Source organism: Phacochoerus africanus, chromosome 6 (assembly GCF_016906955.1).
Source record: "Phacochoerus africanus isolate WHEZ1 chromosome 6, ROS_Pafr_v1, whole genome shotgun sequence".
In the NCBI taxonomy this organism is placed as follows: Eukaryota; Metazoa; Chordata; class Mammalia; order Artiodactyla; family Suidae; genus Phacochoerus; species Phacochoerus africanus.
In genome coordinates this window covers 42,154,465-42,178,588 of record NC_062549.1, presented here as the reverse complement: position 1 = coordinate 42,178,588, position 24,124 = coordinate 42,154,465, and the positions used below count along the sequence as shown (strand labels likewise).

Genomic DNA, 24,124 nt, shown 5'->3' with positions numbered 1-24,124 from the left:
AATACCTCTTCCAATGTCTTTGCCTTCCAAATCCTTTAATGCAAATGACTTTCCTTTTATAATAAGAACAGCATCACCTTCCCACTTTTTGTGTTTTTTCTTTGAAGCCTTACACCAAACAACACTGAAATATTTAACTGGGCTATCAGGTTCCTCTTCTTGTCCATTACACACTATTATTTCTTTAGGGGCTGAATGAGCTAGAATAAAAAAATAAAAGCCACATTATTAAAGATGACTTTAATATTTAAGTAGTAAGATCATTCAACAACATAAAAACACAAGTCAGATTAAGTAGGAAAGAATACTTTTCTCATACTCATGTTAGCATTTTATAAACATAGAAATTCAAATGTCAGGTACTAGTACTACCATGAGTACAATGAATGTAAATTTCCTATCATCCCAAAGTTGTATAAACTCAGTTGAAGTAGAATAACATAATAATCACTGCCAACTTTTTAAAACTCTAGTAAAGATCTAGTAGTTCTCTAACTACTTCAAAATTTTAAACTTTAGTAGTTTAAATTTCAGTATCCTTGAAAAAAATACTTAAAATCACATTTTGAATAAACAACCAATTTAATTAACAGTGACATGATAAATCAAGGGAAAGGAATTTAAGGTCACAAAGTTCTCTGAAAGAAGAACCTGTGGATTTCTTAAATAAAGACAAAGGTAAAACAACAAATTAGCAATCAGACTAAATTTCACTAAAATATTCTCTCCTAGTTAGAGAACAATTAGTTTGGGCCACTGAATGTTAGAATTCAGTATCATATCAGGAAATAAAAAGTTTCTTTTTACAAAGGTCTATACTTGTCTTGAAATCATTTCTAGCAATACCTTATAAAAACATATCCAAAAAAGAACAAAATAATGCCATTTGCAGCAACATGGATGGAACTAGAAACTAGAAACTAGAAACTCCCATACTAAGTGAAGTAAGTCAGAAAGAGAAAGACAAATACCATATGATTTCACTTATATCTGAAATCTAATATATGGCACAAATCAACCTTTCCACCAAAAAGAAAATCATGGACATGGAGAAGACTTGTGGTTGCCGAGAGTTGGGGTGGGGAGGGACTGGGAGGGACTGGGAATTTGGGGTTAATTGATGCAAACTGTTGCCTTTGGATTGGATAAGCAATGGGATCCTATAGCACTGAGAACTATGTCCGGTCACTTGTGATGGAGCATGATGATGTGAGAAAAAAGAATGTATACATCTATATGTGACGAGGTCACCTTGCTATGCAGTAGAAAATTGACAAAACACTGTAAATCAGCAGTGTATATATATATATATATATATATCTCCAAACAGCCTAACACAGAAAATTCTCCGGCAATGGGGAAACTAATTTATATATATATATATATATATATATATATATATATATATATATATATATATCTCCAAACAGCCTAACACAGAAAATTCTCCGGCAATGGGGAAACTAATTTTTATATATATATATATATATATATATATATATATATCTCCAAACAGCCTAACACAGAAAATTCTCCGGCAATGGGGAAACTAATTTATGGTGATAGAAACCAGGAAGTGGTTGCTGCCTCTGTAGTTGGGAAATTGACTGGAAAGTGACAGGAGAAAGGAACTTGTTCTGACTGGTGTATGTACATGGGTATATACAATTAATAAGAATCATCACTGCTCAATTAAGAGCTATATAATTTATTGCAGGCAAATTATGCTTCAACTTAAAACATAATAAAACAAAGAGTAACAGCAGAATAGCTTGAAAAGTATGTATATGATATTCTAAATGATGGTATCTTTTAGTATTTTGGAGCAAAAACACTCTAAAGTTATCTATTAATTCAAAGTACACTTAACACTAGAGACAAAATTCCCCCCTTATTTCTCTGCTTATTTCTTCTTTTTTCCCTTGGCAGTTAGAATACCAGCCCTTCTATGAGAAAGACAAGACCACCCTCATATTGAGCCCTAGCTCCTTTTTCTCACCTAACTTGTATACTATATTTTCAATGACTAGATTAAAGTTACTCTAGCTGAAGAGAACAAAATCTCATTCCCACATTACTGAAGAGATACTCACTATATCTTTTACCAAATCCACCCTTGACCCCACAATGCTATCAAAACAACAGAATTTTCAAAAAAAATTTTTTTTACTTTACCTTTTAAAATATACCATCTACTTAAACAGGGAAAGAAAATGGAAAAAAAAAAAAAAAACCTTGAGATTGGGGGTGGGGGGAAGAAAACCCATTTTTCACAACTTCTATTCAATGTTTTCCTGGAAGTCCTAGCCAATACAATAAAGCAATAAAAACAAAAAGCATGAAGATCAGAAAGGAAGAATTAAGAGAGTTACTGCTGTGGCTCAGTGGTTAAGAACCCATTTAGTATCCACGCAGACACAGGTTTGATCCCTGGCCTTGCTCAGGGAGTTAAGGATCCAGCATTGCCGCAAGCTGCAGCTTCAATTTGACCCTTAACCTGAGAACTTCCATATGCCATGGGTGCAGCCATAAAAACACGAAAAAAGAAACAAAGGAAGAAGTAAAAATATACCTATGTTCAGATAATAAAGTTATTTGCATAGAGATACGCATGGAACCTAAAAACAAATGACTAGAACTAATGAAACAAATTTAGCAAGCTCACAGGACGCTAGGTTCCTATGTAAAAATCAACTGTATTCATAATAGACTAACAATAAATAATTGGAAAATAAAATTTTTAAAACTCCATTCACAATAGCCCCTTCCCCCCCCCCAAAAAAAGTATGAAATACTTGGGAATACATCTAATAAAAAAAAAATCTAAGACCTCTACAGTGAAAATTAAAGACATTAACAACAATCTAAATTTAAAAAGCTCCTATTTCACAGATTGGATATATAAATTTTAAGACAGCAAGTCTCCCCAAAATGATTTCTATGTACAACACAATACCAATCAAACATCAAGATGTTTTGGTAGAAAATAAGTCGATTCTAAAATTTATATGAGGAGTTCCCATTGTGGCGCAGTGGTTAACAAATCCAACTAGGAACCATGAGGTTGCGGGTTCGTTCCCTGGCCTTGCTCAGTGGGTTAAGGATCCGACATGGCCGTGAGCTGTGGTGTGGGTCGCAGACATGACCCATATCCCGCGTTGCTGTGACTACGGCGTAGGCCGGTGGCTACAGCTCAGATTCGACCCCTAGCCCGGGAACCTCCATATGCTGTGGGAGCGGCTCAAGAAAAAAGGCAAAAAGACTAAATAAATAAATAAAATTTATATGAAAACACAAGAACATGAATAATCAAGTGGCTTTTTTAAAAAGAACAAAGTAGGAGGACTTACTGATTTCAACATTTACTATCACGCAATGATAACAAAGATACTTTGGTACTGAAAAAATAAAAAGACATACAGATCAATGCAACAAAATAGTGGCCAGAAATAGACAGACATGGATACAGCCAATTGATTTTCAACAAAACTGATGAAATGAATTCAGTGGGAAAGGGAAAGTCTTTTTTCTTTTTTTTTGTCTTTTTTTTTGTCTTTTTTTAGGGCCACACCTACGGCATATGGAAGTTCCTAGGCTAGGGGTCAAATCAGAGCTGCAGCCGACAGCCTACACCACAACCATAGCAACGCCAGATCCAAGCTTTCTGCATCCTATATATACCACAGCTCACGGCAATGCCAGATACTTTAACCCATTGATTGAGGCCAGGGATCGAACCTGTGTCCTCATGGATACTAGTGGGGTTCGTTATCACTGAGCCACAACAGGAACTCCAGGACAGTCTTTTCAACAAACGTTGTTAAGTCACCTGGATATCTACATGGAAAAAGATGAACATCAACCATCAACTCATCCTGTACACAAAATTTAACTCAAAAAGGATCCCAGGCCTAAACATAAAACCTGAAACTACAGATTTGTACGAGAAAGTGTAGGAAAAAATATTTGTAATCTTGAAGTAGGCAAAAGTTTCTTATAAAACAAATGTATTAAAAAACACAAAAAATTGGACTTCCCATCATGGTGCAGTGGTTAACGAATCCGACTAGGAACCATGAGGTTGCAGGTTCGATCCCTGGCCTTGCTCAGTGCGTTAACGATCCAGCGATGCCGTGAGCTGTGGTGTAGGTCGCAGATGTAGCTTGGATCCTGTGTTGCCGTGGCTGTGGCATAGACCGGTGGCTAGAGCTCCAATTAGACCCCTAGCCTGGGAACCTCCATATGCCAAGGGAGCGGCCCTAGAAAAGGCAAAAAGACAAAAATAAATAAATAAATACAAAAAAATTATATATTCAATTTCATCAGAATTTTTAAATTTTGCTTTTTGAATGCTATTAGGAAAATAAAAAGGTAAGCAATAGAAGGATAAAAATAACCACAACACCTACATAAGACAAAAAGGACTTGTCTCCAAAATATATAAAGAATTCTTATGTCTCAAAACCATATGATACCATTTATATGTGGAACCTAAAATATGGCACAAATGAACCTATATTCAAAACACAAACAGATTCAGAGACAAAGAGAACATACTTGTGGTTGCCGAGAGGGAATGGGATGGACTCAAGAGTTTGGGCTTAGCAGATGCAAACTATTATATTTACAATGGATGAGCAATGAGAAATCCTACTGTATAGCACAGGGAACTATATCCAGTCTCTTGGGATAGAACATAATAAAAGATAATATGAGAAAAAGAATGTGTATGGGTGCATGTGTGTATATATATATATATATGAGTGTGTGTGTGACTGGGTCACTTACAGCAGAAATTGGCACAACAGTGTAAATCAACTATATTTTACATAAAATTTTTTCCCTTTTTTTCTTGCTTTCTTTTTCTTACAGCTGACAGCCTATACACCACAGCCATAGCAACACCAGATCTGAGCTGCATCTTCAGTATCTGCAACCTGTGCTGCAGCTTGTGGCAACACGGGATCTTTAACCCACTGAGAGAGGCCAGGGTTTCAATACACATCCTCACAGACACTATGTCAGGTTCTTAACCCACTGAGCCACAATGGAAACTCTAAAAAAAATTTTTTCTAAAGAATTCTTATGTTGGAGTCCCCATTGTGGTTCAGTGGTAACGAACCCAACTAGTATCCATGAGGATATGGATTCAATCCCTAGCCTCGCTCAGTGGGTTAAGGACCCAGTGTTGCCCCAAGCTGTGGTGTAGGTCAGAGACACAGCTCAGATCCTGTGTTGCTATGGCTGTGGTGTAGACTGGCATTTGCAGCTCTGATTCAACCCCTAGCCTGGGAACCACATGCCGCAAGTGCAGCCCTAAAAAGCAAAAAATAATAAAAATTAAAAAATAAAGAAGTCTTACATCTAAAAAATAAGACAAAAATGAATAGAAAGTGAGCAAAAGACATGAACAGATAATTTGGTAAAACTATATACCATAAACATATAAAAAGATGTTTAACATCATTAGTCATCTTGGAAATGCAAAAAACACAAGCTATACGCAAGCTATACTTCATCCACTTGGATGATTTGTATCAAATAGATAATAATGTGTGGTGTCGATGTGGAGAAATTAGAATCTTCAGACACTGCCGGTGGGAATATAAAATATTGCAGCCACTTTAGAAAACAGTTTTGCAATTCCCCAAAAGACTAGAGTTACCATATGACCTAGCAAGTCCCATTCCTAGGTATATGCCCAAGTGCAAAATGAAAAAATGTCCACACAAAAATTTACACATAAATATTTAAATCAGGATTATTCACAAAAGCCCAAAGGTAGAAACAACCCAAATGTCCATTAAACTGATGCTACAAGAAGGAAAATACTGATATGTTACAACAGTATGAACCTTGAAAACATTATGCTAAATGGAAGAAGCCAATCACAAAATCACATATCATGTGACTGCACTCATATGAAATGTCCAGAACAGGGAAATCTATAGAGGCAGGAAGTAGATTAGTGGTTGTTTAGGGCTGGGAGGTAAGGGTGAGATTTGGGGTGAGTGGGGCTGAAAGCTCAAAAGTGCAAGTTTCCTCAGACTCACAGACAGAGAGAACAGACCTGTGGTTGCCAAGGGGTTGGGGGAAAGGATTGAATGGGAGTATGGGATTAGTAGATGCGACTATTATATAAAGAATGGATAAACAATGAGATCCTACTCTATAGCATATGGAACTATATTCAGTATCCTATAACCATAACAAAAAAGAATGTATATATGTATATATCTGAATCACTTTCCTATACACAAAAACACAACATTAGAAATCAATTACACTTCAATAAAAATAATTTTTTTAAAAAGAGTACAGGGTTTTGGGTTTTTTTGAAGTATTGAAAATGTTTTAAAATTGACTATGGTAATAGTTGCACATAACTGAATATACTACTAAAAATTATGAACTATACAATTTATATGGATGAATTATATGGTATGTGAATTACAACTCAATAGTTTTTAAAAGTTAAACATACACCTACTACACCTACTATAACTAGTCATTCCAATGAAAAGTATTCATCAAAAAAAAGAAAAAAGGAGAAAAAAAAAAGAAAGGTAATCACCAAAGAGAAAAGAAAACATATGTCTAAAAAAAAAACTTGTACAACTTCAAGCCAGGTAAACCAATCTCCTAAAAGCCCAAAACCCATTGTCACTACTAGAATTCAGATAATTCCTATGTTCATCATTGGCATTATGGATTTAGACAGTGAATTTTTACTATTTTTAAACAATAAATTATCCTCAGAACCATCAAGGTTCTTTTCTGAGAAATCCTATGATTGATATGCAACTGAGTCATTGTGGCCAGAATGCATGGCCCAATGAACACATCATTCCCTGAAAAAATTCAGGCTGCTGAAATCCTGAACAGAAGCCAAGTAGGCAAAGGGCTTAAGTGCCATGCCATGGCACCAGTTTCTGGGCCTTCCTCCCCTAATGAGGCTGTATGAACAAAGGGTAATTTTTATATCTTTCTTTGGGGGTAAATGCGCCTTTAATATACTAGGAAACATTATATATTTTTCCATTCTCTTTTCATATACTATTAAGAATATGTTTCCCATATCACTAAATTTAAAAAAATGTTTAACAGCAGCACAATATTACCAATGATATTCCTAATAACCAAGACTCCAATCCACTACCATATATTAGCATCACCTTATCAAATTTCTTTCTGTATTTTTTATTATTAAAGTAATCATACAGTACTGACCTTTTCTCTTGGTGTAGTTTTATAAATTTTAACACAAGTATAAATTCATTTCACCACCACCACAATCAGGATATTGAGGAGTTCCATCACTCCAAGAGACTCCCTCATGCTATTCCTTTATAGTCACACCCCTACCCTATTCAATTACTGATCTGTTTTCCACGGATATAGTTTTGTCTTTTTGAGAATGTCACATAAATGGAAATCATACAGTAAATAACCTTTCAAACTGGCTTCTCCCCCTCAAGAATATCTCTGAGATCCATCCCAAGTTGTAAAGTTTGTTCCTATTGTTGGGAATACTGAAAGACAGTTGAGGTGTTCCTAGCTCTTGACTATGACAAATAAAGCTGCTGTGGACATTTATACACAGATTTTTGTGTGAGCATTCATCTTTACCAATTTAGTAGGAAGAAATGGCATTTACTTAACATTTTAACTTGAATTTTATTATTAGTGGTGAGACTTTTTAATATATAATCATTATTTCCCTGACTGCTAAATTATATCAATCTGCCTTATCATCTTAGTATTAACTCAGATACTAATTATGCAATAAATTATTTAATGTCAGCCTTTCCCACTAAACTATAAAATGTTGAGAGGAGGGTCTGTTTTAATCTTCTTCACCACCATATTTCCATAACAACAGGTAGTTTTCAAAACTGCCATTTTGATTCTAGGCACATTTTTAATTCGTGTTTATAAAAATATTAAATTAAAACAGAATTACCTTAAAAGTAATTTCCATTCAGAAAGTAGCCTTATAAATTAACTTTGAACTCATCTACATTATTGTACATATTGTACATTCTGGATTATTTTCAAGGAACCTTATAACAAAGATTTGCTTCATCAGTCACTTCTCCGTGTATGCTATTTTAGTGACTAGCTCTTGCCAGTAAGAATTTTCTTTTATAACCATAATTTCTACCAAATGCGGTTTTGCTAGGTCAGATTTTGCACAAATATAATCAAAACTGTATTAATCCATTACTTTTTAGTCAAAAAGTTACCAGTTTTTAGATGTTAGTCGTCATGTGTTATTCTTATTGTTTTACCAACCCTGATTTTTTCAAACGAAGTTTTGAGGTTTTTAGCATTAATGAAAAAGACAAGATATTTTGGTAATTTTCTGAATTCTAAAAAATTTTGTAGTGTGCAATTTTAGCCAATTTTAATTAGTTTTCTTTTTGCACTATTTCTACCAGAGGTAGTCACTGTGCACTGAATGAAAGAACAATATCTTTCTGCATTTTTAAAATTTGTTCCTGTTTTTTATTTGGTTATCCAAGAGAAAAGTGCAATTCCTTAGGATCGCTGTAAAGAGGGAATAAAAACAGTCTCTTCATCAAAATGGCTGGGGAAAACATCCTAGAGTCAAATACTTCCCCAACAACAACAACAAAAAAAGCTGACTAGAACAAAAGACAGTAGCTGGAGTTCCCGTCGTGGCGCAGTGGTTAACGAATCCGACTAGGAACCATGAGGTTGCGGGTTCGTTCCCTGCCCTTGCTCAGTGAGTTAAGGATCCGGCATTGCCCTGAGCTGTGGTGTAGGTTGCAGACGCGGCTCGGATCCCGCGTTGCTGTGGCTCTGGTGTAGGCCGGTGGCTACAGCTCCGATTCAAACCCTAGCCTGGGAACCTCCATATGCTGCAGGAGCGGCCCAAGAAATAGCAACAACAACAACAACAAAGACAAAAGACAAAAAAAAAAGACAGTAGCTACTGTGAGAGAATTGAGAATTTCTTATAATAACTTTGAAATAACATAAGTTGTTCAGACTTGTATCCTTTCTTTTGCAGAATCGCAAAAGGAGGACAAAAGCATGAACTCTGGAGCCAGACTGGCTGAATCTGAATCTTGAGTCTGCTCCTTACTAGCTATGTGACCTTGGACAAATTACTTACCCCTCTGCCAGTTTATAAATTGCCAAATGAATATAATACTAATGCCTATTATATTCATTTGCAAAACACTGAGAAGAGTGGTTGTCATGTAATAAGTGGTCTCCGAATGTCAACTACCATCAGCATCATCTTGCCCTTGTCCCTTTCCCATTCAGTCCCACTTTAAATGTAGGCCATAGGGCAGGGAAGGGACAGGGTGAATAAGTACCAAAAAAGTAGAATGAAGATAACTAGGAATTAAACATATATGGAACATAACTTCTTATATCTAGACTACTTGTGATGCATAAAATATTGACCAATTTGCTAAATCTCAGACTGATCACCCCTAACAATTCCACTCAACCTGCAATTTTTATTGCTAACGTTGGTTCTGACCTATTTTTCTCTTAACCCTATAATGTACTTCCCAAATCAATACCAAAAATGGTTTACATGCTGTGGTTGCCAAGGAGCAAGGAACAGATTCAGAGTTTGGGATTAGTAGATGTAAACTCTATGATACAGAGGCTGGACAAACAACAGGCTGCTACTGTACAGCACAGGGAACTATATTTAATATCCTGTGATAAACCATAATGCAAAAGAATACGAAAAAGAATGTGTGTATATATATATGTGCTTGTGTGTGTGTATAAATGAATCACTTTGCTGTACAGCAAAAGTTAATATAACTCTGTAAATCAACTACAATCATTTTTTTTTTGTCTTTTGTCTTTTGTTGTTGTTGTTATTTCTTGGGCCGCTCCCACGGCATATGGAGGTTCCCAGGCTAGGGTTTGAATCGGAGCTGTAGCCACCGGCCTACACCAGAGCCACAGCAACGCAGGATCCGAGCCGCGTCTGCAACCTACACCACAGCTCACGGCAACGCCGGATCGTTAACCCACTGAGCAAGGGCAGGGACCGAACCCGCAACCTCATGGTTCCTAGTCGGATTCGTTAACCACTGCGCCACGACGGGAACTCCACAATCATTTTTTTTTTTAAAGAAAAAAAAATAGTCTTCATAAACAAGAGTTGAGGAGTTCCTGTCGTGGCACAGTGGTTAACGAATCCGACTAGGAACCATGAGGTTCGATTTCTGCCCTTGCTCAGTGGGTTAACGATCCGGCGTTGCCGTGAGCTGTGGTGTAGATTGCAGACGCGGCTGGATCCTGCGTTGCTGTGGCTCTGGCCTGGGCTGGCAGCTACAGCTCCGACTAGACCCCTAGCCTGGGAACCTCCATATGCCGTGGAAGTGGCCCAAGAAATGGCAAAAAAAGACAAAAAAAAAAAGAGTTGAATGGCTACAGCAAGATGCACAAGAAAGCTTAAAACCATGCTTTGATAAAAGAGGAAGGAGGAGACTGTCATTTTAATATTAATAGTGGACCTTATCATCTTAATGAATGAGTTCTAACCCTAGAGTTAGGTGGCTTAATTATATATTCTATAAACCCAAAGCTTTAATATTCCTTTTCTTTTTCCCTCTTAACAATTCTAAACACATACACTGTTTTCAATGGTGCATATGAAATATAAAATGTCTCATATAATCAAATCCAATTTAAAAAAATGTAAATCCTCTTACAGACTGTATTTTTTGAGTTTCAAAATTACCAAAAGCGGCCAGAACTTTTAATATGCATTAACATATAACTGTAATATAAATTTAAGATTTGAAACATAAAGTTTTTATTACACTAAAAAATACACAAACATTAATATACAAATTCCTTCCAACTGGTAATCATCTATAGTTTTGTTTATCTAACAAAAAAGAATGAATATCAACTAAGTACAAGTATCATTATGTGTAAAACAAACATAGAAGATATTTCTTTGCATTAGTTTTCAGAATACTTTATAAGCATAGCAGAGTCTATATATTTCATCATATTTCTCAATACCTTTTGTCAAAGCATATGTGCAGTAAGTGCTAAAATAGAAAACAATCCATAAAACTACAATATTTCCAGATATCTAAGCTATCTGCCCAGCATTTTTAATTCATTTAAATATCAGAAAAGCTTTTCATTAATTTCATTTCTGACATTCTAATCAATGTACATGCAAAGTTTTATTTTAAAAAATAATAATTCATATACTATTGAGAGAAGTATAAAATGGTATAATCGCTTTGAGAAAAGATCTGGCAGTTTCTTAAAAACTTAAAATATGTATCTTCCCCAATCCACCATTAAGTCCATAACAAATTTATACAAGAATATATATAATAGCCAAAATCGGAAATAGCCCAGAAGCCCATCTAAAGATAAGGGATAAACAAACTGTGGTTTACTTATAAAATGGAATATTACTCAGCAACAAAAAGCAATGAACTACTGATAAGTGGATATATAAATGTTAAGAACATTCAGATGGATGAAAGAAAACAGAAGCAAAGGTAAATACTGTGTGATTTTTGGAGTTCCTGCTGTGGTGCCGTGAATTAAGAATCTGTCTGCAGCAGCTCAGGTCACTGCAGGGGTGTGGGTTCAATCCCCAGCCTGGCGCAGTGGGTTAAAGGAAATCGCAGCTGTGGCTCAGATTCAATCCCACCCAGGAACTTCCATATGCCATAGGTGCAGAAAAAAAAAATACAGTATGGGTAGTTCCCTTCGTGGCGCAGTGGTTAACGAAACCGACTAGGAACCATAACGTTGTGGGTTCGATCCCTGGCCTTACTCAGTGGGTTAAGGATCCAGCGTTGCCGTGAGCTGTGGTGTAGGTCGCAGATGCGACTCGGATCCCAAGTTGCTGTGGCTCTGGTGTAGGCCAGTGGCTACAGCTCCGATTAGACCCCTAGCCTAAGAATCTCCATATGCCGCAGGAGTGGCCCAAGAAATGGCAAAAAGACAAAAAAAAAAAAAAAAACCCTGTATGATTTCAATTTTATTAAGTTCTAAAACAAGCAAAACTTATGTATGGATTTTAAAAATTAAAACTGGTTGCCTGAGGTGCCAAGGGATTGGTTAGAAAGGGGCAGGAGAGAACTTTCTGAGGGGTAACAATAACAATCTAAATCTTGATGTGGGTTTAAGCTACACAGATATAATCACTTGTCAAACTCATCAAATGATACATTTAAGATTTGCACATTTCACTGTAATTCTTACCTAAAAAACCCCGCGCCCAAATAAATACTGAAATCCAGTTCACAATACTCATGCTTAAGTGTTTATGAATAAAGTATTCTAATTCCACAACTTGTTTTAAAATAATAGTTTTCTTCTAAAAAAATGAAATTTATGGGTGGATAAATATGCCAAGAAGCAAATACAACAAAACAGTTATAGAACGTAGGTGGTAAGCATACAATATTTACTATAAAATTCTTTCAACTTTTTGGGTATATATGAAGGGTTTCTTAATCTTTGTAACAGAAGTGAATTCACACAAAATTTTAAGTGATGAGAGAGCAACTAACAAAGTGGAAGTCTAGGAATTTCTTTCTGGGTTAAGGATCCAGCATGCCACTGCAGTGGCTCAGAGGCTCCTATGGCGTGGGTTTGATCCCTGGCCCAGGAATTTCCGTATGCTGTGGGCACAGCCAAAATAAAAGTAAAAGTGTAAATCTAATGATACATCCATTTTAGTTTAAATTGTTTGGGATAACTTGGGTGGCATTTTTATTTTTATTTACTTTGTTTTCCATTAGAACAGAAGTGAAAACAAAAATAAATAAATAATACAAATTCAAATTATAGCTATTATTTTCAAATAAACTACTTAAGACATATAAAAATATTAAGCCAATTTCTCAAAATCATATACAAAGATCCAGCATGACTATTAAAGTTTAGATTGCATATTTTAAGGATTTACTTCTTTTGTATTTGTAAGTATTGCAACCGTATTTCAGCCAATTATTTTTAACTATTTACAATCAAAGTCACCATCAAATATTTAATTGACTTTGAGATTATTAGATCTTAACACTTCAAAAAATATATCTATTATGAAATTTAGACACAGTATATTTAGCATCTATTACAGCACAATCACCTAAAGAAACTGATTTCAATTAATGCCCCATCAAAAATTTAACCTCTATAGTACTGAATTCTTTGTCTTGTGGCACACACACAAATCAGTACAATGTATTACCTTGTATTTAAAAGACAGTGTATTAACAAAGCATTTAACCAGTATCATCTACAGTATATATTAATTACAGTTTACCACACTCAATTATTTAAACATAGCTATTTAAAATTTCACATTACTCTCAAAGAAGGCACATGGAAAATAATTCATATTTTAAACATTTTTACATAAGTAAAGATGCAATAGGGTAGAGTTAATCTTTCAAAAATAAAATAACACCAAGTTAATGTCTCATTATACAAAAAAAGAAGTATTTAATTTGAATATCTTAAGAAGTGTGACATTTGTTAGAAATGAAAGCGCTTCATTAACTTTTTCCGGATGCCATTATAAAACATCCCTAGGTTTAGAAAATCATAGGTTGTAAAACAGACACATAATGTATCCATTTAAGTGCACATGAACAAGAAAAGACAACAAGGTGGCAAGAATAACCAATCCACTATCTAAATTACTAATATATTACTAATACTATATAACATTATTAGAGGAAAGTCTTTTGACTTAGTATATTTTTCAAATGTAATGTGTTTCTACAGAGCCAAGTCTGCATTTTAAAAATAAAATCACTCTAGCCTATTTCCCAGCATAACGTTTCATAAATAAAGCTCATGGCCCGAAACACTTCTCTATAGAATGTAGGATGTCTGGTGGTTTCAGCTGTATTCCACTGGTACTAATAGAATTTGCCCCTATACATTCCCCTTAGAGAAACCTGTCCTCAGCAAAAGCTGCTAATGTAAGTTGGGAAGGAGCCAAAAACTCAAAAAAGTCTCAATATGAAAAGAAAAAAGCTTTAGCTCAGAATTTCCCTAAGATACTCTGCAAGATAACAATAAACAGCCTCCAAAAAAGTTCAAGGGTCAAATAAGTCTTCTTTATTCAGGAATTCTCATAAACTGTGCTAATTATAGTTGCATGGAGGTAGAGCAATGAAAATGGAACAGAATCACATGCATTTTAATTTTTGCAGATTAAAAATAAACAAGATTGACTTGGAAAAACTGCTGCAGTAACCTCACTCCAATAAGTGTAATTCTGGTGTTTAAAATAGGTAAAAATAAGGCTTTTTATTTGGTCCCTAAATGCTAACAAATTTGTCACCTGACATAAGCAACAAAACAATAATTTTGAACACTGCTGGAGAAAAATATAACTGTAGCAGACTATGTTTGCACTATTTCCTGGGCAACAAAAAAAATTCAAGGGCCATTTTGTACAGTATACATTTTACCTTCCTCACTTTTTTTAGAATCTAACCACCAAAAAACATGTATGTGGCATTTTTTGAACACATAACTCTTTGCTGAAACAATCTCATAAAATTAATGTTCCAAAGAACACACTTGGAAAACTGATTTAGCTGCATTCAAATTGAATATTCACTAACAATTCTGAGTAGTATCATGCTAAGATTATAATATGAATTACATTCTGTATGGCAATTTGCTTTCTATAATTTCAAAAAGTTAAAGCTTACTACTGTAAAGATTTACTAGAATTATGCTGTAAAAATATTACTTCAAATAAGAGTTATAAGATTCATTAGACTGAAAGAAAAGTCACAGCACAGATTAAATGAGATGAAATTGTCAAAAAGATGTATCATTTTTTACATTCAAGGCATTTTATAATAAAATATTTAACTCTAATAGCAGATATAAAATGCCACTGAAATTAAGCAGTCAACAAGCTAAAATAGTACCATTTAAGAGTCCATTTTACTTTTATTCTTTCTATTCCTATAGCCATAACCTGAATTTCAAATTTAATTTCCTCTCACTACAATATCTACCCTGAAATAATGCTATTATGACATGAAATCAGAACTTGAATCATATGCCCCTAGTCAAAAGCCTTCCATGGCTTCCCACTATATATTCACATTTGATTTCTTAAAAACAGCATTTAATATAATCCATAATCTGGCACCAATCAGCTTCCAACTTCCAAACTGATATCCCTCTATTTGCCTTCATCCACTCTTCAACAAAAATTTTTGAGAATCTAGTATGATTTAGGCACCATGTTAGGCTCCAAAATACTCCATTCCAGTGGCTCCTTGAGTGGTTTTTTAGCTTGCATCAGAATCTCTAGAGAACTTATTAAAATAGATCGCTAGACTCTAACCACTGAGTTGCAGATCCACAAGGAATGGAGGAGTTCCCTCATGGCTCAACGAGTTAAGGATCCCACATTGTGACTGCTGTGGCTTGTTGTCGCTGCTGTGGCACAGGTTCAGTCCCTGACCTGGGAACTTCCACATGTCAAAAGTGCAGCCAGAAAAAAAGGAATGAATTTACATTTCTCACAAATTCTCAAGTGATGCTGATGCTGCTGGTTAAGATCTACTTTTGGTGAACTATTACTCTACACCAAAGCCCACAAGCCAGAAGCCCACTGGCTGAATGAGGTCCACTCACATGTTTTGTCTATTTACTATTTTAAACATTTTCAATTATTTGCAAACAAAAAAAAAATTCTCATAAAAATGCAGATTTTTGGCTTATTTCTGCATCTAAAAATTCTGCTAGAGATAAATAGTAGCTACTCTAATCAGTCAAGGTACATGTTCTCTTCTAGATTATCACAGCCTTAAATTGGTCAACTCTATGCTTTTTTTTTGTCTTTTGAGGCCAAAACCACGGCATATGGAGGGTCCCAGGCTAGTGGCCAAATTGAAGCTGCAGCTGCCAGCCTACACCACAGCCACAGTAAGGCCAGATCTGAGCCAAATCTGGGACCTAAGACGCAGTTCGGGATTCTTAGCCAACTGAGAAAGGCCAGGGATCGGATACTAGTCTGGTTCCTAACCCACTAAGCCACAAAGAGAACTCCAACTCTATACTCATTTAAATCACCTGGTTAGCACTCTAATTATACACACTGACCCACTTTTTCCCAATCTCCATGCCTGTTTTCATGCTGCTCACTCTGACATAAACATCCTTTCTCCCCTACACTGCTGAAATCTTACCTACCCTGTCTAAAGCTTGGCTTAAATACTCTTCCTCAATGAAGCCTGGCAAAAATAGAAATCCTTAAGTAATATACATATTAAAGATTTAACATAAAAGTTATATGTGTGCTCTAATAATCAAGGTTTTATTTCCACAAATACTAAAATAGCAATATTTACAAAAACATAGGACTACAGATATCACAAAATCATAAACATATACTTTTTTGCTATTTTTATCCCAAGGAAGATTTTAACTTTGTTCATTAAAGTTTTTCTGTGATTTTACGTGAAAGAAATCTTTTTCAGAATAAGACACTTAAAATGAATTGACATATTAAATCTTACAGTCAAAATATATAACAGCTCCAATACAATAGTTTATTTTGCCTGACCAAAAAAAAAAAGAATGGGGATAATTGACACAATTCCCCTGATTTCATAACTCTAAACTTTTTTTGTGAAATAAATGTTTCTAATTTTTTAACATGTAGGTATTTTTGTGGATTTTAACTTCTATGGGCTAATGGGGGGTGGGGGGGAAGTTACAGAAAAACAAAAACTGAGTGCTTGTCCTTATTCTGCCATAAAGAGCTTTGTTACACCAAGTAACTCACTGGGTTCTCCCTGGACCTCAATTTCATTACTTTTAAACAGAGATGGGAAAAAGTGTTCTCCAAATACTGTCCACCCCTAAAATCCTAGGACTTACTCCTTTCCAAGAATGAAAGCATAAAAATCAATGTCATATCGACAAGCTTCTATTAGGCTAGTATTGCTCTTAAATTAGACTGACTTAAAAAGCCCTGAACTACAGCTTTGAAAGTGCCAATTCAAAACGTTAAGGATTCACAACTTTGAAGGAATATTTACGTGTTTACATATGTATTTGTGCACATTATATAATGATCACAGTAAAACATCTTTTGTAAGGCCAACAATTAAGTATCTTAGAAAAAATTGGAAGACAAAAACTTATAACCATGTCAATCCAGCGTTTTAATATATCACAAAAGAAAATTAATTAGAAAATCATGTCAAAAAAGCTTTTTTATAACAGAGATTAACATTTTTTAAGAGTAGGTACTCTGCTTCAGGATATTCTCACACGAAAGTAATTTGGCCAAAATAAAAATCATCAAATAACAATATTGAAAAAAAAATCTTAAAGACTATTAAATTCAGGTAGATCATGCCGTAAGCGAATTGCTTTCAGCTTCTCCACTTCAATTTTTGCTCTTAGCAGCTCTTCCTCTAGCTGCTGCCTTCTTTTCAATCCATCCCTCTTCTCCTGAACATATAATCCAAAATTTTTTTGATTTTCTAAAATTATCTGATGCTCCTCCTTCAGCATTTGCAGAATCTGAGGATCATACCCTAATTGTGACCTAAAATGTTCTGCACTCTCATGCCGAAAAAAATCATCTCTCCTTGGGAAAGAAGATGGAGACGATGTCATTCTCATATCAACAGAGGAAAGTGATGGTGACAAAGATCTTTCCATAACATGTACTAATTCATGTTCTTCTCTTTGCTCTAAAGTATCACTCTGTTGAGAATTTAAAACCAGTGGAGGAGGGGGCTTAATGTCTTCTTCTTGCTTCACCTCCACTGTAATAGCAACTGGATGTTGGTCCAACATTACCTGTAGTGAACTGGTACCAGCCTGTGCTTCCTCATCCAAGTTTGCACTACAGCACACAAAAAAGCATTATAAAATGTAAATCAAATGAAGCCAAGAGCATTTTAGAGCATAATTTCACATTTAATATACGTTAATTATCAAGCTTTAAAGCTATAAGAAAATTATAAAACAAAAAAATTTTAACCCTTCAAACAATAAAGTGATTATTAAGACTAGAATTTTGGTTATAGATATATGTATATATAGCTCTCTCCTACCCTTAACTTTAAAACTGGGCTCTTAAAAGGACATGATGTTACAAAGAAAAGGCATTTCTGACACTCTCAAAGAAATACTAATTGTCCCTACAAGCCTGAGGTCCTTAAATGCTGTAAAGTGTCATTTAATTCATTACAGGCCTTGCTATCCCCACACTCCTAGACCTCCTGCTTCTTCTCTTCTGTACTGACTGATCTAAAAATCACCAAGGTCCATGAAATCCATGAGGACAATGGAAGGCAATCTCTGAAAGGTACTGATTTCTGTATGTGTCACCAAAAAAAAAAAAAATCAAGATTGTCTATGACTTTGGGTATACCCAACCATCAGGGAGTTCTCCATTTCAGATGCAATAGTATTTCCCCTTTAGCTAGCCTAAACCACATGTCTCAAGCGCTCTTAATTATTAAGTCTTTCAACCAGTGGTCAGGTGAAGCACACAAGGGCAAGGGTTTATAGCCACCACTGTTTCCTCAGCACCCAGCATAACAGTGTACTAGGAACCTAGTAGGTATTCATCATATGTTGAATAATGAATAAATGAAATTTTTTAATGGAATGTTTTTAAATGGCCTTTATACAATATTTTGAAAGTTTATTAAATTTACATGAAATTTCCATAAAATATGCATTCCTTTTAGAGGCAACTACAGTTTTAGCATAATTTAAACTCTGACATAACAGTATTTGTTATGACAAACACAATGTATCTTAAAATTCTGTCAGTTTTTTAAATAATTTCATGTATAACATGAAGCTGTGAATTAAGAATACATTTCTTGGGAGTTCCCGCCGTGGCTCAGCAGTTGGCGAATCCGACTAGCATCCATGAGGATGAGGGTCACTGGCCTCACTCAGTGGGTTAAGGATCCGGCGTTGGTGTGAGCTGTGGTGTAGGTTGCAGACGCGGCTCGGATCCCATGTTGCTGTGGCGGTGGTGTAGGCCAGTGGCTATGGTTCCAATTGGACCCCTAGCCTGGGGGCCTCCATATGCCACGGGGTGCAGCCCTAAAAAGAAAAAATAAATAAATACATTTCTTGAGGGAGGCTAAGGGGATTTGGGCCATGCTTACAGCATGCAGAAGTTTCCCAGTCAGGAAGCAAACTTGCACCACAGCAAGTGACCCAAGCCAGACAACACCAGATCCTTAACCACTAGGCTATCAGTGAACTCTGAGGCTTTAGTTGTTTTGTTTTTTAACTTACGCTTCTGCTTAAACTCTTAATCCAAGAGTTTATTGGATTAAGAAAAATGCTATACTTAATATTATTAAAAGAACATTTATAGTTAAGAATGAATTCTACATGGATGATTAAAATGCTGGGACAAGTTCAAGTAGAACATAAGCAAAAAAATATAAACTTACAAAATAATGTTCAGAAATATCAGATATATGTCTAAGGGGTACAAATTAAATAATAAGATATATAGTATGTTATGAAAAATCTATTTGTAGATTATATAAATTCCTTCATTTCCATTCTTGTCCCTTTTTTGTCATTTTATGATTTTCAAAAGTAAAACAATGGAATACAAATGTAATTCAGGAGTTCCCGTAGTGGCTCAGCGGAAACAAATCTGACAAGCATCCATGAGGATGCAGATTTGATCCTTGGCCTCGCTCAGTGGGATCCAGCACTGCTATCAGCTGTGCTGTAGGTCACAGATGCTGCTCAGATCTGGCATTGCTGTGGCTGTGGCATAGGCCAGTGGCTACAGCAGCAATTTGACCCCTAGCCTGGGAAACTCCATGTGCCGCGGATGTGGCCCTAAAAAGACAAAGTAAATGAATGTAATTCAGATTAGTAGGATTTGCTTTTATTTACATCTCTAAATCCTAGAATGGGAAAAACTTAATAGATGAAAATTAAATTTAAAAAATTCACATAATAGCTATTCCTAATTAGTATATATGAGTATGAAACACAGTTAAACAAACAGTATACTTCAATGTAAATTAAAAATATATCTTATATCTGGAATATGTCATTCCTTTTTTTTTTTTTTTGGTCTTTTAGTCCTTTTTAGGGCCACACCTGCAGCATATGGAGGTTCCCAGGCTAGGGGTCGAATCGGAGCTATAGCCGCCAGCCTACGCCAGAGCCCACAGCAACACAGGATCCGAGTGGCGTCTTCCACCTACACCACAGCACACTGCAATGCCGGATCCTTAACCCACTGAGCGACGCCAGGGATCGAACCCCCAACCTCTTGGTTCCTAGTTGGATTCGATAACCACTGAGCCACAACAGGAAATCCTGATATTCCATTTTAGCCAAAACATTACAAATAAGGCATAACAAAGTTTAAAAATGATTTAGAGAAGGTCACAAAAATGATAAAACAGAAAAGGACTTCTAAAATGCATGAACATGAACTTTGAGGAGCAATAGATTACAAAAATGCAATAATATAATATGATGTTAGCAAGAAGTAAAAAATAAAGACATAAATCAATGTGAGTTGTAGAACTAGCCTTACAAATAGTTGTATATCCTTAAACATATTAAATAAGTAGTAATAGTTTATTAAGTATATAGAGTTTGATGAGATTAACAGGCACATTTATACAGAAGAATAATTAAGTTGATAGTATAACTTACAAGGTAATTCAGATTCAAGATGATGTCAATCAATATATTAAATATACAAATACATTAAATGAAAATGCCAGTATAGAAAATGGCAGTACAGACACACTAACATAAGTAAGAATTTAAGTGGCATATTTCTGATATTCTTACCTTTAAAGTCTAAAAAACTGATTGTCTAGACAATAGGAAATGTGTAAATAAGTCAACTCATTTTATCAGAAAAATGTTGGTATCCTAAAGACTGAATGTGTAGGTAGGTATATATGTTATACGTATGTATGTGTATATATAACACACACACACACAAATGGTCAAAATTGTAAACAGATACTTGTATCTTATATATTATTTATCTTCTATATTACTCTATTTTTAAAATACATGACTTAATTAAACTAGTTTCAATTATACAAGCCTATCTCCAAAAGGTAGCTTTATACCTGAAATGCAAAACCACTGTTTTAATGGTTCAAAGAGGGGAAAAAAAATTTTTCTCTCAAGCAAAAAGTCTAACTGTGGAGTTTTTTTGGACCTTCAACATATTATGATTTAATCATCTGTCATCACAGTGAACAGTTTTAGCAGTGACCCCATGAATTAATATATTGCATATCCATGTCTTGGATTCCCACTGGTGCTATTTTTTACTGTGCTATCAACTAGAAATAGGAAGTACACAGTAAGAAGCTGGGCTCAAATATATTATCCTAGTAAATTATCAAATGACAAATATGTTTGGCTTAAAAAGGTTTTTCCCATTTCTTTCCTAACTGCAAAGGGATTTCACAGGTAATTAATAATTTTGCTTATATAATGACTCTTCCACCAATAAGAAAGTACCCTGTAAAGTTTTGTTTGAAAGGTTCCTCAACTAACAAGGAGTTCGCAATTTGTTTAAATTATCCTAAATGATTCAGAAGCATGCAGCTGCTATTCATATTTTTTGCCAGGGGTCAAAATCTGAATTAGTAGTAAGATAATAGTTTTTGAAGATTTCCAGGCAAGTAATTAAGTAGAGCACTAATTCAACCAAAAAACTTTCTAATCCACTTGCTCTCATTGATATTTTAAAATTCATAGTTTGCTACCCTTGCAAAACAGTATGGGACAGATTATCCTTTCCTGTATGGCCTAAAATCAAAGTGAAACTAGACCATTAACAAGTAAAAACAACGAAAAATTTTAATTTTATTAAGTAATCTGTATCCCTAATTAGGCATTAATTCTTTTTCTTGTGTTTCTAACTTTAAATGTAAGTTAGAAAAATGATTTAAACTATCTTAATACATACTATGATGCCATTAATGAGTTTACTTATTGGTGATTTTAGGTTTTCTAGCTCAATGAATATTCAGTAAGGGTAGACAGTGATAATTCCTAAAAAAGCAAAGGTTCCCTTTCTCCTGAAACTGCTAACTTCATACAAAATTGAAAATTCCAATGAAATGTAATCTTTAATGAAATAAGAAAAAGGTATCTCTCAGAAGCTAATTAAACAATTTAATTTTAAAGCTTAAAAAGTTCATTAGGTGATGTCAAAAACTGCATCCCATTTATTCCTCCCTAACCTCTACTTTTTAAAAACTACAGAGAAAGGGAAGGGGGAGGGGAAGACAATAAAAAGTGGCTTAAATCAAATGCAGCAGAAAAACTCCTTATAGCCTCACTTTTCTAAGAATGCAAAACAAAGACACTATTCACTCTCCCCTAGTGGGGATGCTTACTATGCATACCTCTATCACATCTAAGCCAGAACCCAATAGATAGGAGGCGCCATAATTTTCCACAACAAAATAAAATAAAGCTTACCTTTGTATGTGGTTCCTGTCTCTTACCAGGCAAAAACTGGAAATCTGGGGAATCATCTCCATAACTTTCTTGGTTGGCTCAGAAATATTGCTTTTAAAATCTGATTGGGTCTCTTTTTGCTGCAATAGCTCCTGTTTGGCATATTCTTTGAGCCTTTTGTAAAGAGTGCGTAGGCCCTGCGCTGTTCGAGGAGGGCGGTCTACTCCAATTGCATTATAGTTAACTGCTATGATATCCCAACATCTATTCTTTTCCACTATTACTGAATGTTTGTTAGTGTGTTCTTCCAGAATTTTAACATATGGCTTCACAAGCTTTAGCAAATCAAGCTTTTCAGGTAAGGTAAAATTGGAAGATCTAGCTTTTCCTACCATTGTTCTTTTCAAATTAAGTAGGCAGTTTCTGAAACCACCATGCAGCCTTCAGCTATGCTCAGCTCTTTTCACAAATAGAAAAAGATCAGGCTTAACTAGGCTAGCCTCATTTAGGCCCACGCCTACAGGGGAGGGTTTATTAAAATTCCTCCAGCTTAAGCTGACGCAGGTTCAGGAAATCTGCTTAAGCCAAGCCTGACCTACATAAAGCTTCTCACTGAAGAAGACAGGAAGGCACAAGCAAAACACACTTGTGTATAAAGAGAACAGCTCGAGATAGGATTCAATACACAAAGGTCTAGAGATAAGCATGGAGCACAGCTAAAAATTAGCTAATTTAGTGAGAATATCGAATTTCAACACCTTTGCCTAGCTGATTGACTGAAACTGCAGTGCAGTATCACTTTAATAAAAACAAAAGAGGAACTGTTTTGTGCTATTTGTTTATAAATCCAGTAGACAGAAAAATGAAAAACTAAAGATGTGAGTGGTGAATGTTAGTGATTCCTAACAGAGCCCCTAATCACTGTTTCTGAGCTGCTGTTCTCTCTTACAAAATCTGCATAATGCTGGTCCTGCTGTCAATCAGGAATTACATATCCTCTAGCTAGTTAGGTTACACCCAGCTCAGACTCCACAGTAAAGCTAAGCTTCTCCTTCATTTTACAGTCTACAGTAGCCACCGCGTTGTTTTCTTCAGTTACTTAAGAAATTTTTGTTGAACACTAAATCTAAAAAACAGATAAAAATTAGGGTTTTAAAGCAATGGATTATTCCAGCTGTAACGTACATAAATATGCTAGCCTGCTTTACCATGTATAAAAAAACACCATTCACAGTGAGAACAGCATAATAATGCCTTAAGACTGAATACAACAAAATCGCATTTGCTATTGTTGTAGAGGAGGATTTTTATTTAGCTATACTCACGCAATTTGGACTATGAAAGGAAACAGCTAGTTGTAGTCATTTGCAAGGCCACCAATTTATGTGCTTAGAGTATATTTTCTAATCCCTGTCTGAAAAAGTGATAAATAACAATGTAAAGAAATAAGCTTATTTTCTCCTGATATACATGTTTCTCCGATAGGAGAATGAATTAGAACATACTTGAACACAGTTCCATTCAATCAAACAATTACTGAACCCCCATTAAAAATGTTCCCAAGTATTGAGCCAGGTCCAAGGAAAACAATTGAATCTAGATACAGCCCTATCCAGAGAACTACAGTTCTACAGAAATGCCATAA

The 24,124-nt window shown here is 35.2% G+C and overlaps 2 protein-coding genes across 2 annotated transcripts in view; both read right to left on the bottom strand.

The window, feature by feature from the left end:
* The window catches only part of RAD54B (RAD54 homolog B), a 118,068-nt gene that overhangs the window by 41,802 nt on the left and 52,142 nt on the right, over positions 1–24,124 (bottom strand). The window contains exon 4 of the mRNA XM_047783600.1: positions 6–200. Within this exon, the coding sequence (XP_047639556.1) occupies positions 6–200 (195 nt within the window). The remainder of the gene's footprint in view (positions 1–5; positions 201–24,124) is intronic.
* FSBP (fibrinogen silencer binding protein) lies at positions 17,191–22,939 on the bottom strand. Its single transcript, XM_047783601.1, has 2 exons — positions 22,501–22,939; positions 17,191–17,884 (listed from the first exon to the last, which is right to left on the bottom strand). The coding sequence occupies exons 1-2, from the start codon at positions 22,872–22,874 to the stop codon at positions 17,359–17,361; spliced, it is 900 nt and encodes a 299-aa protein (XP_047639557.1). The 5' UTR covers positions 22,875–22,939; the 3' UTR covers positions 17,191–17,358.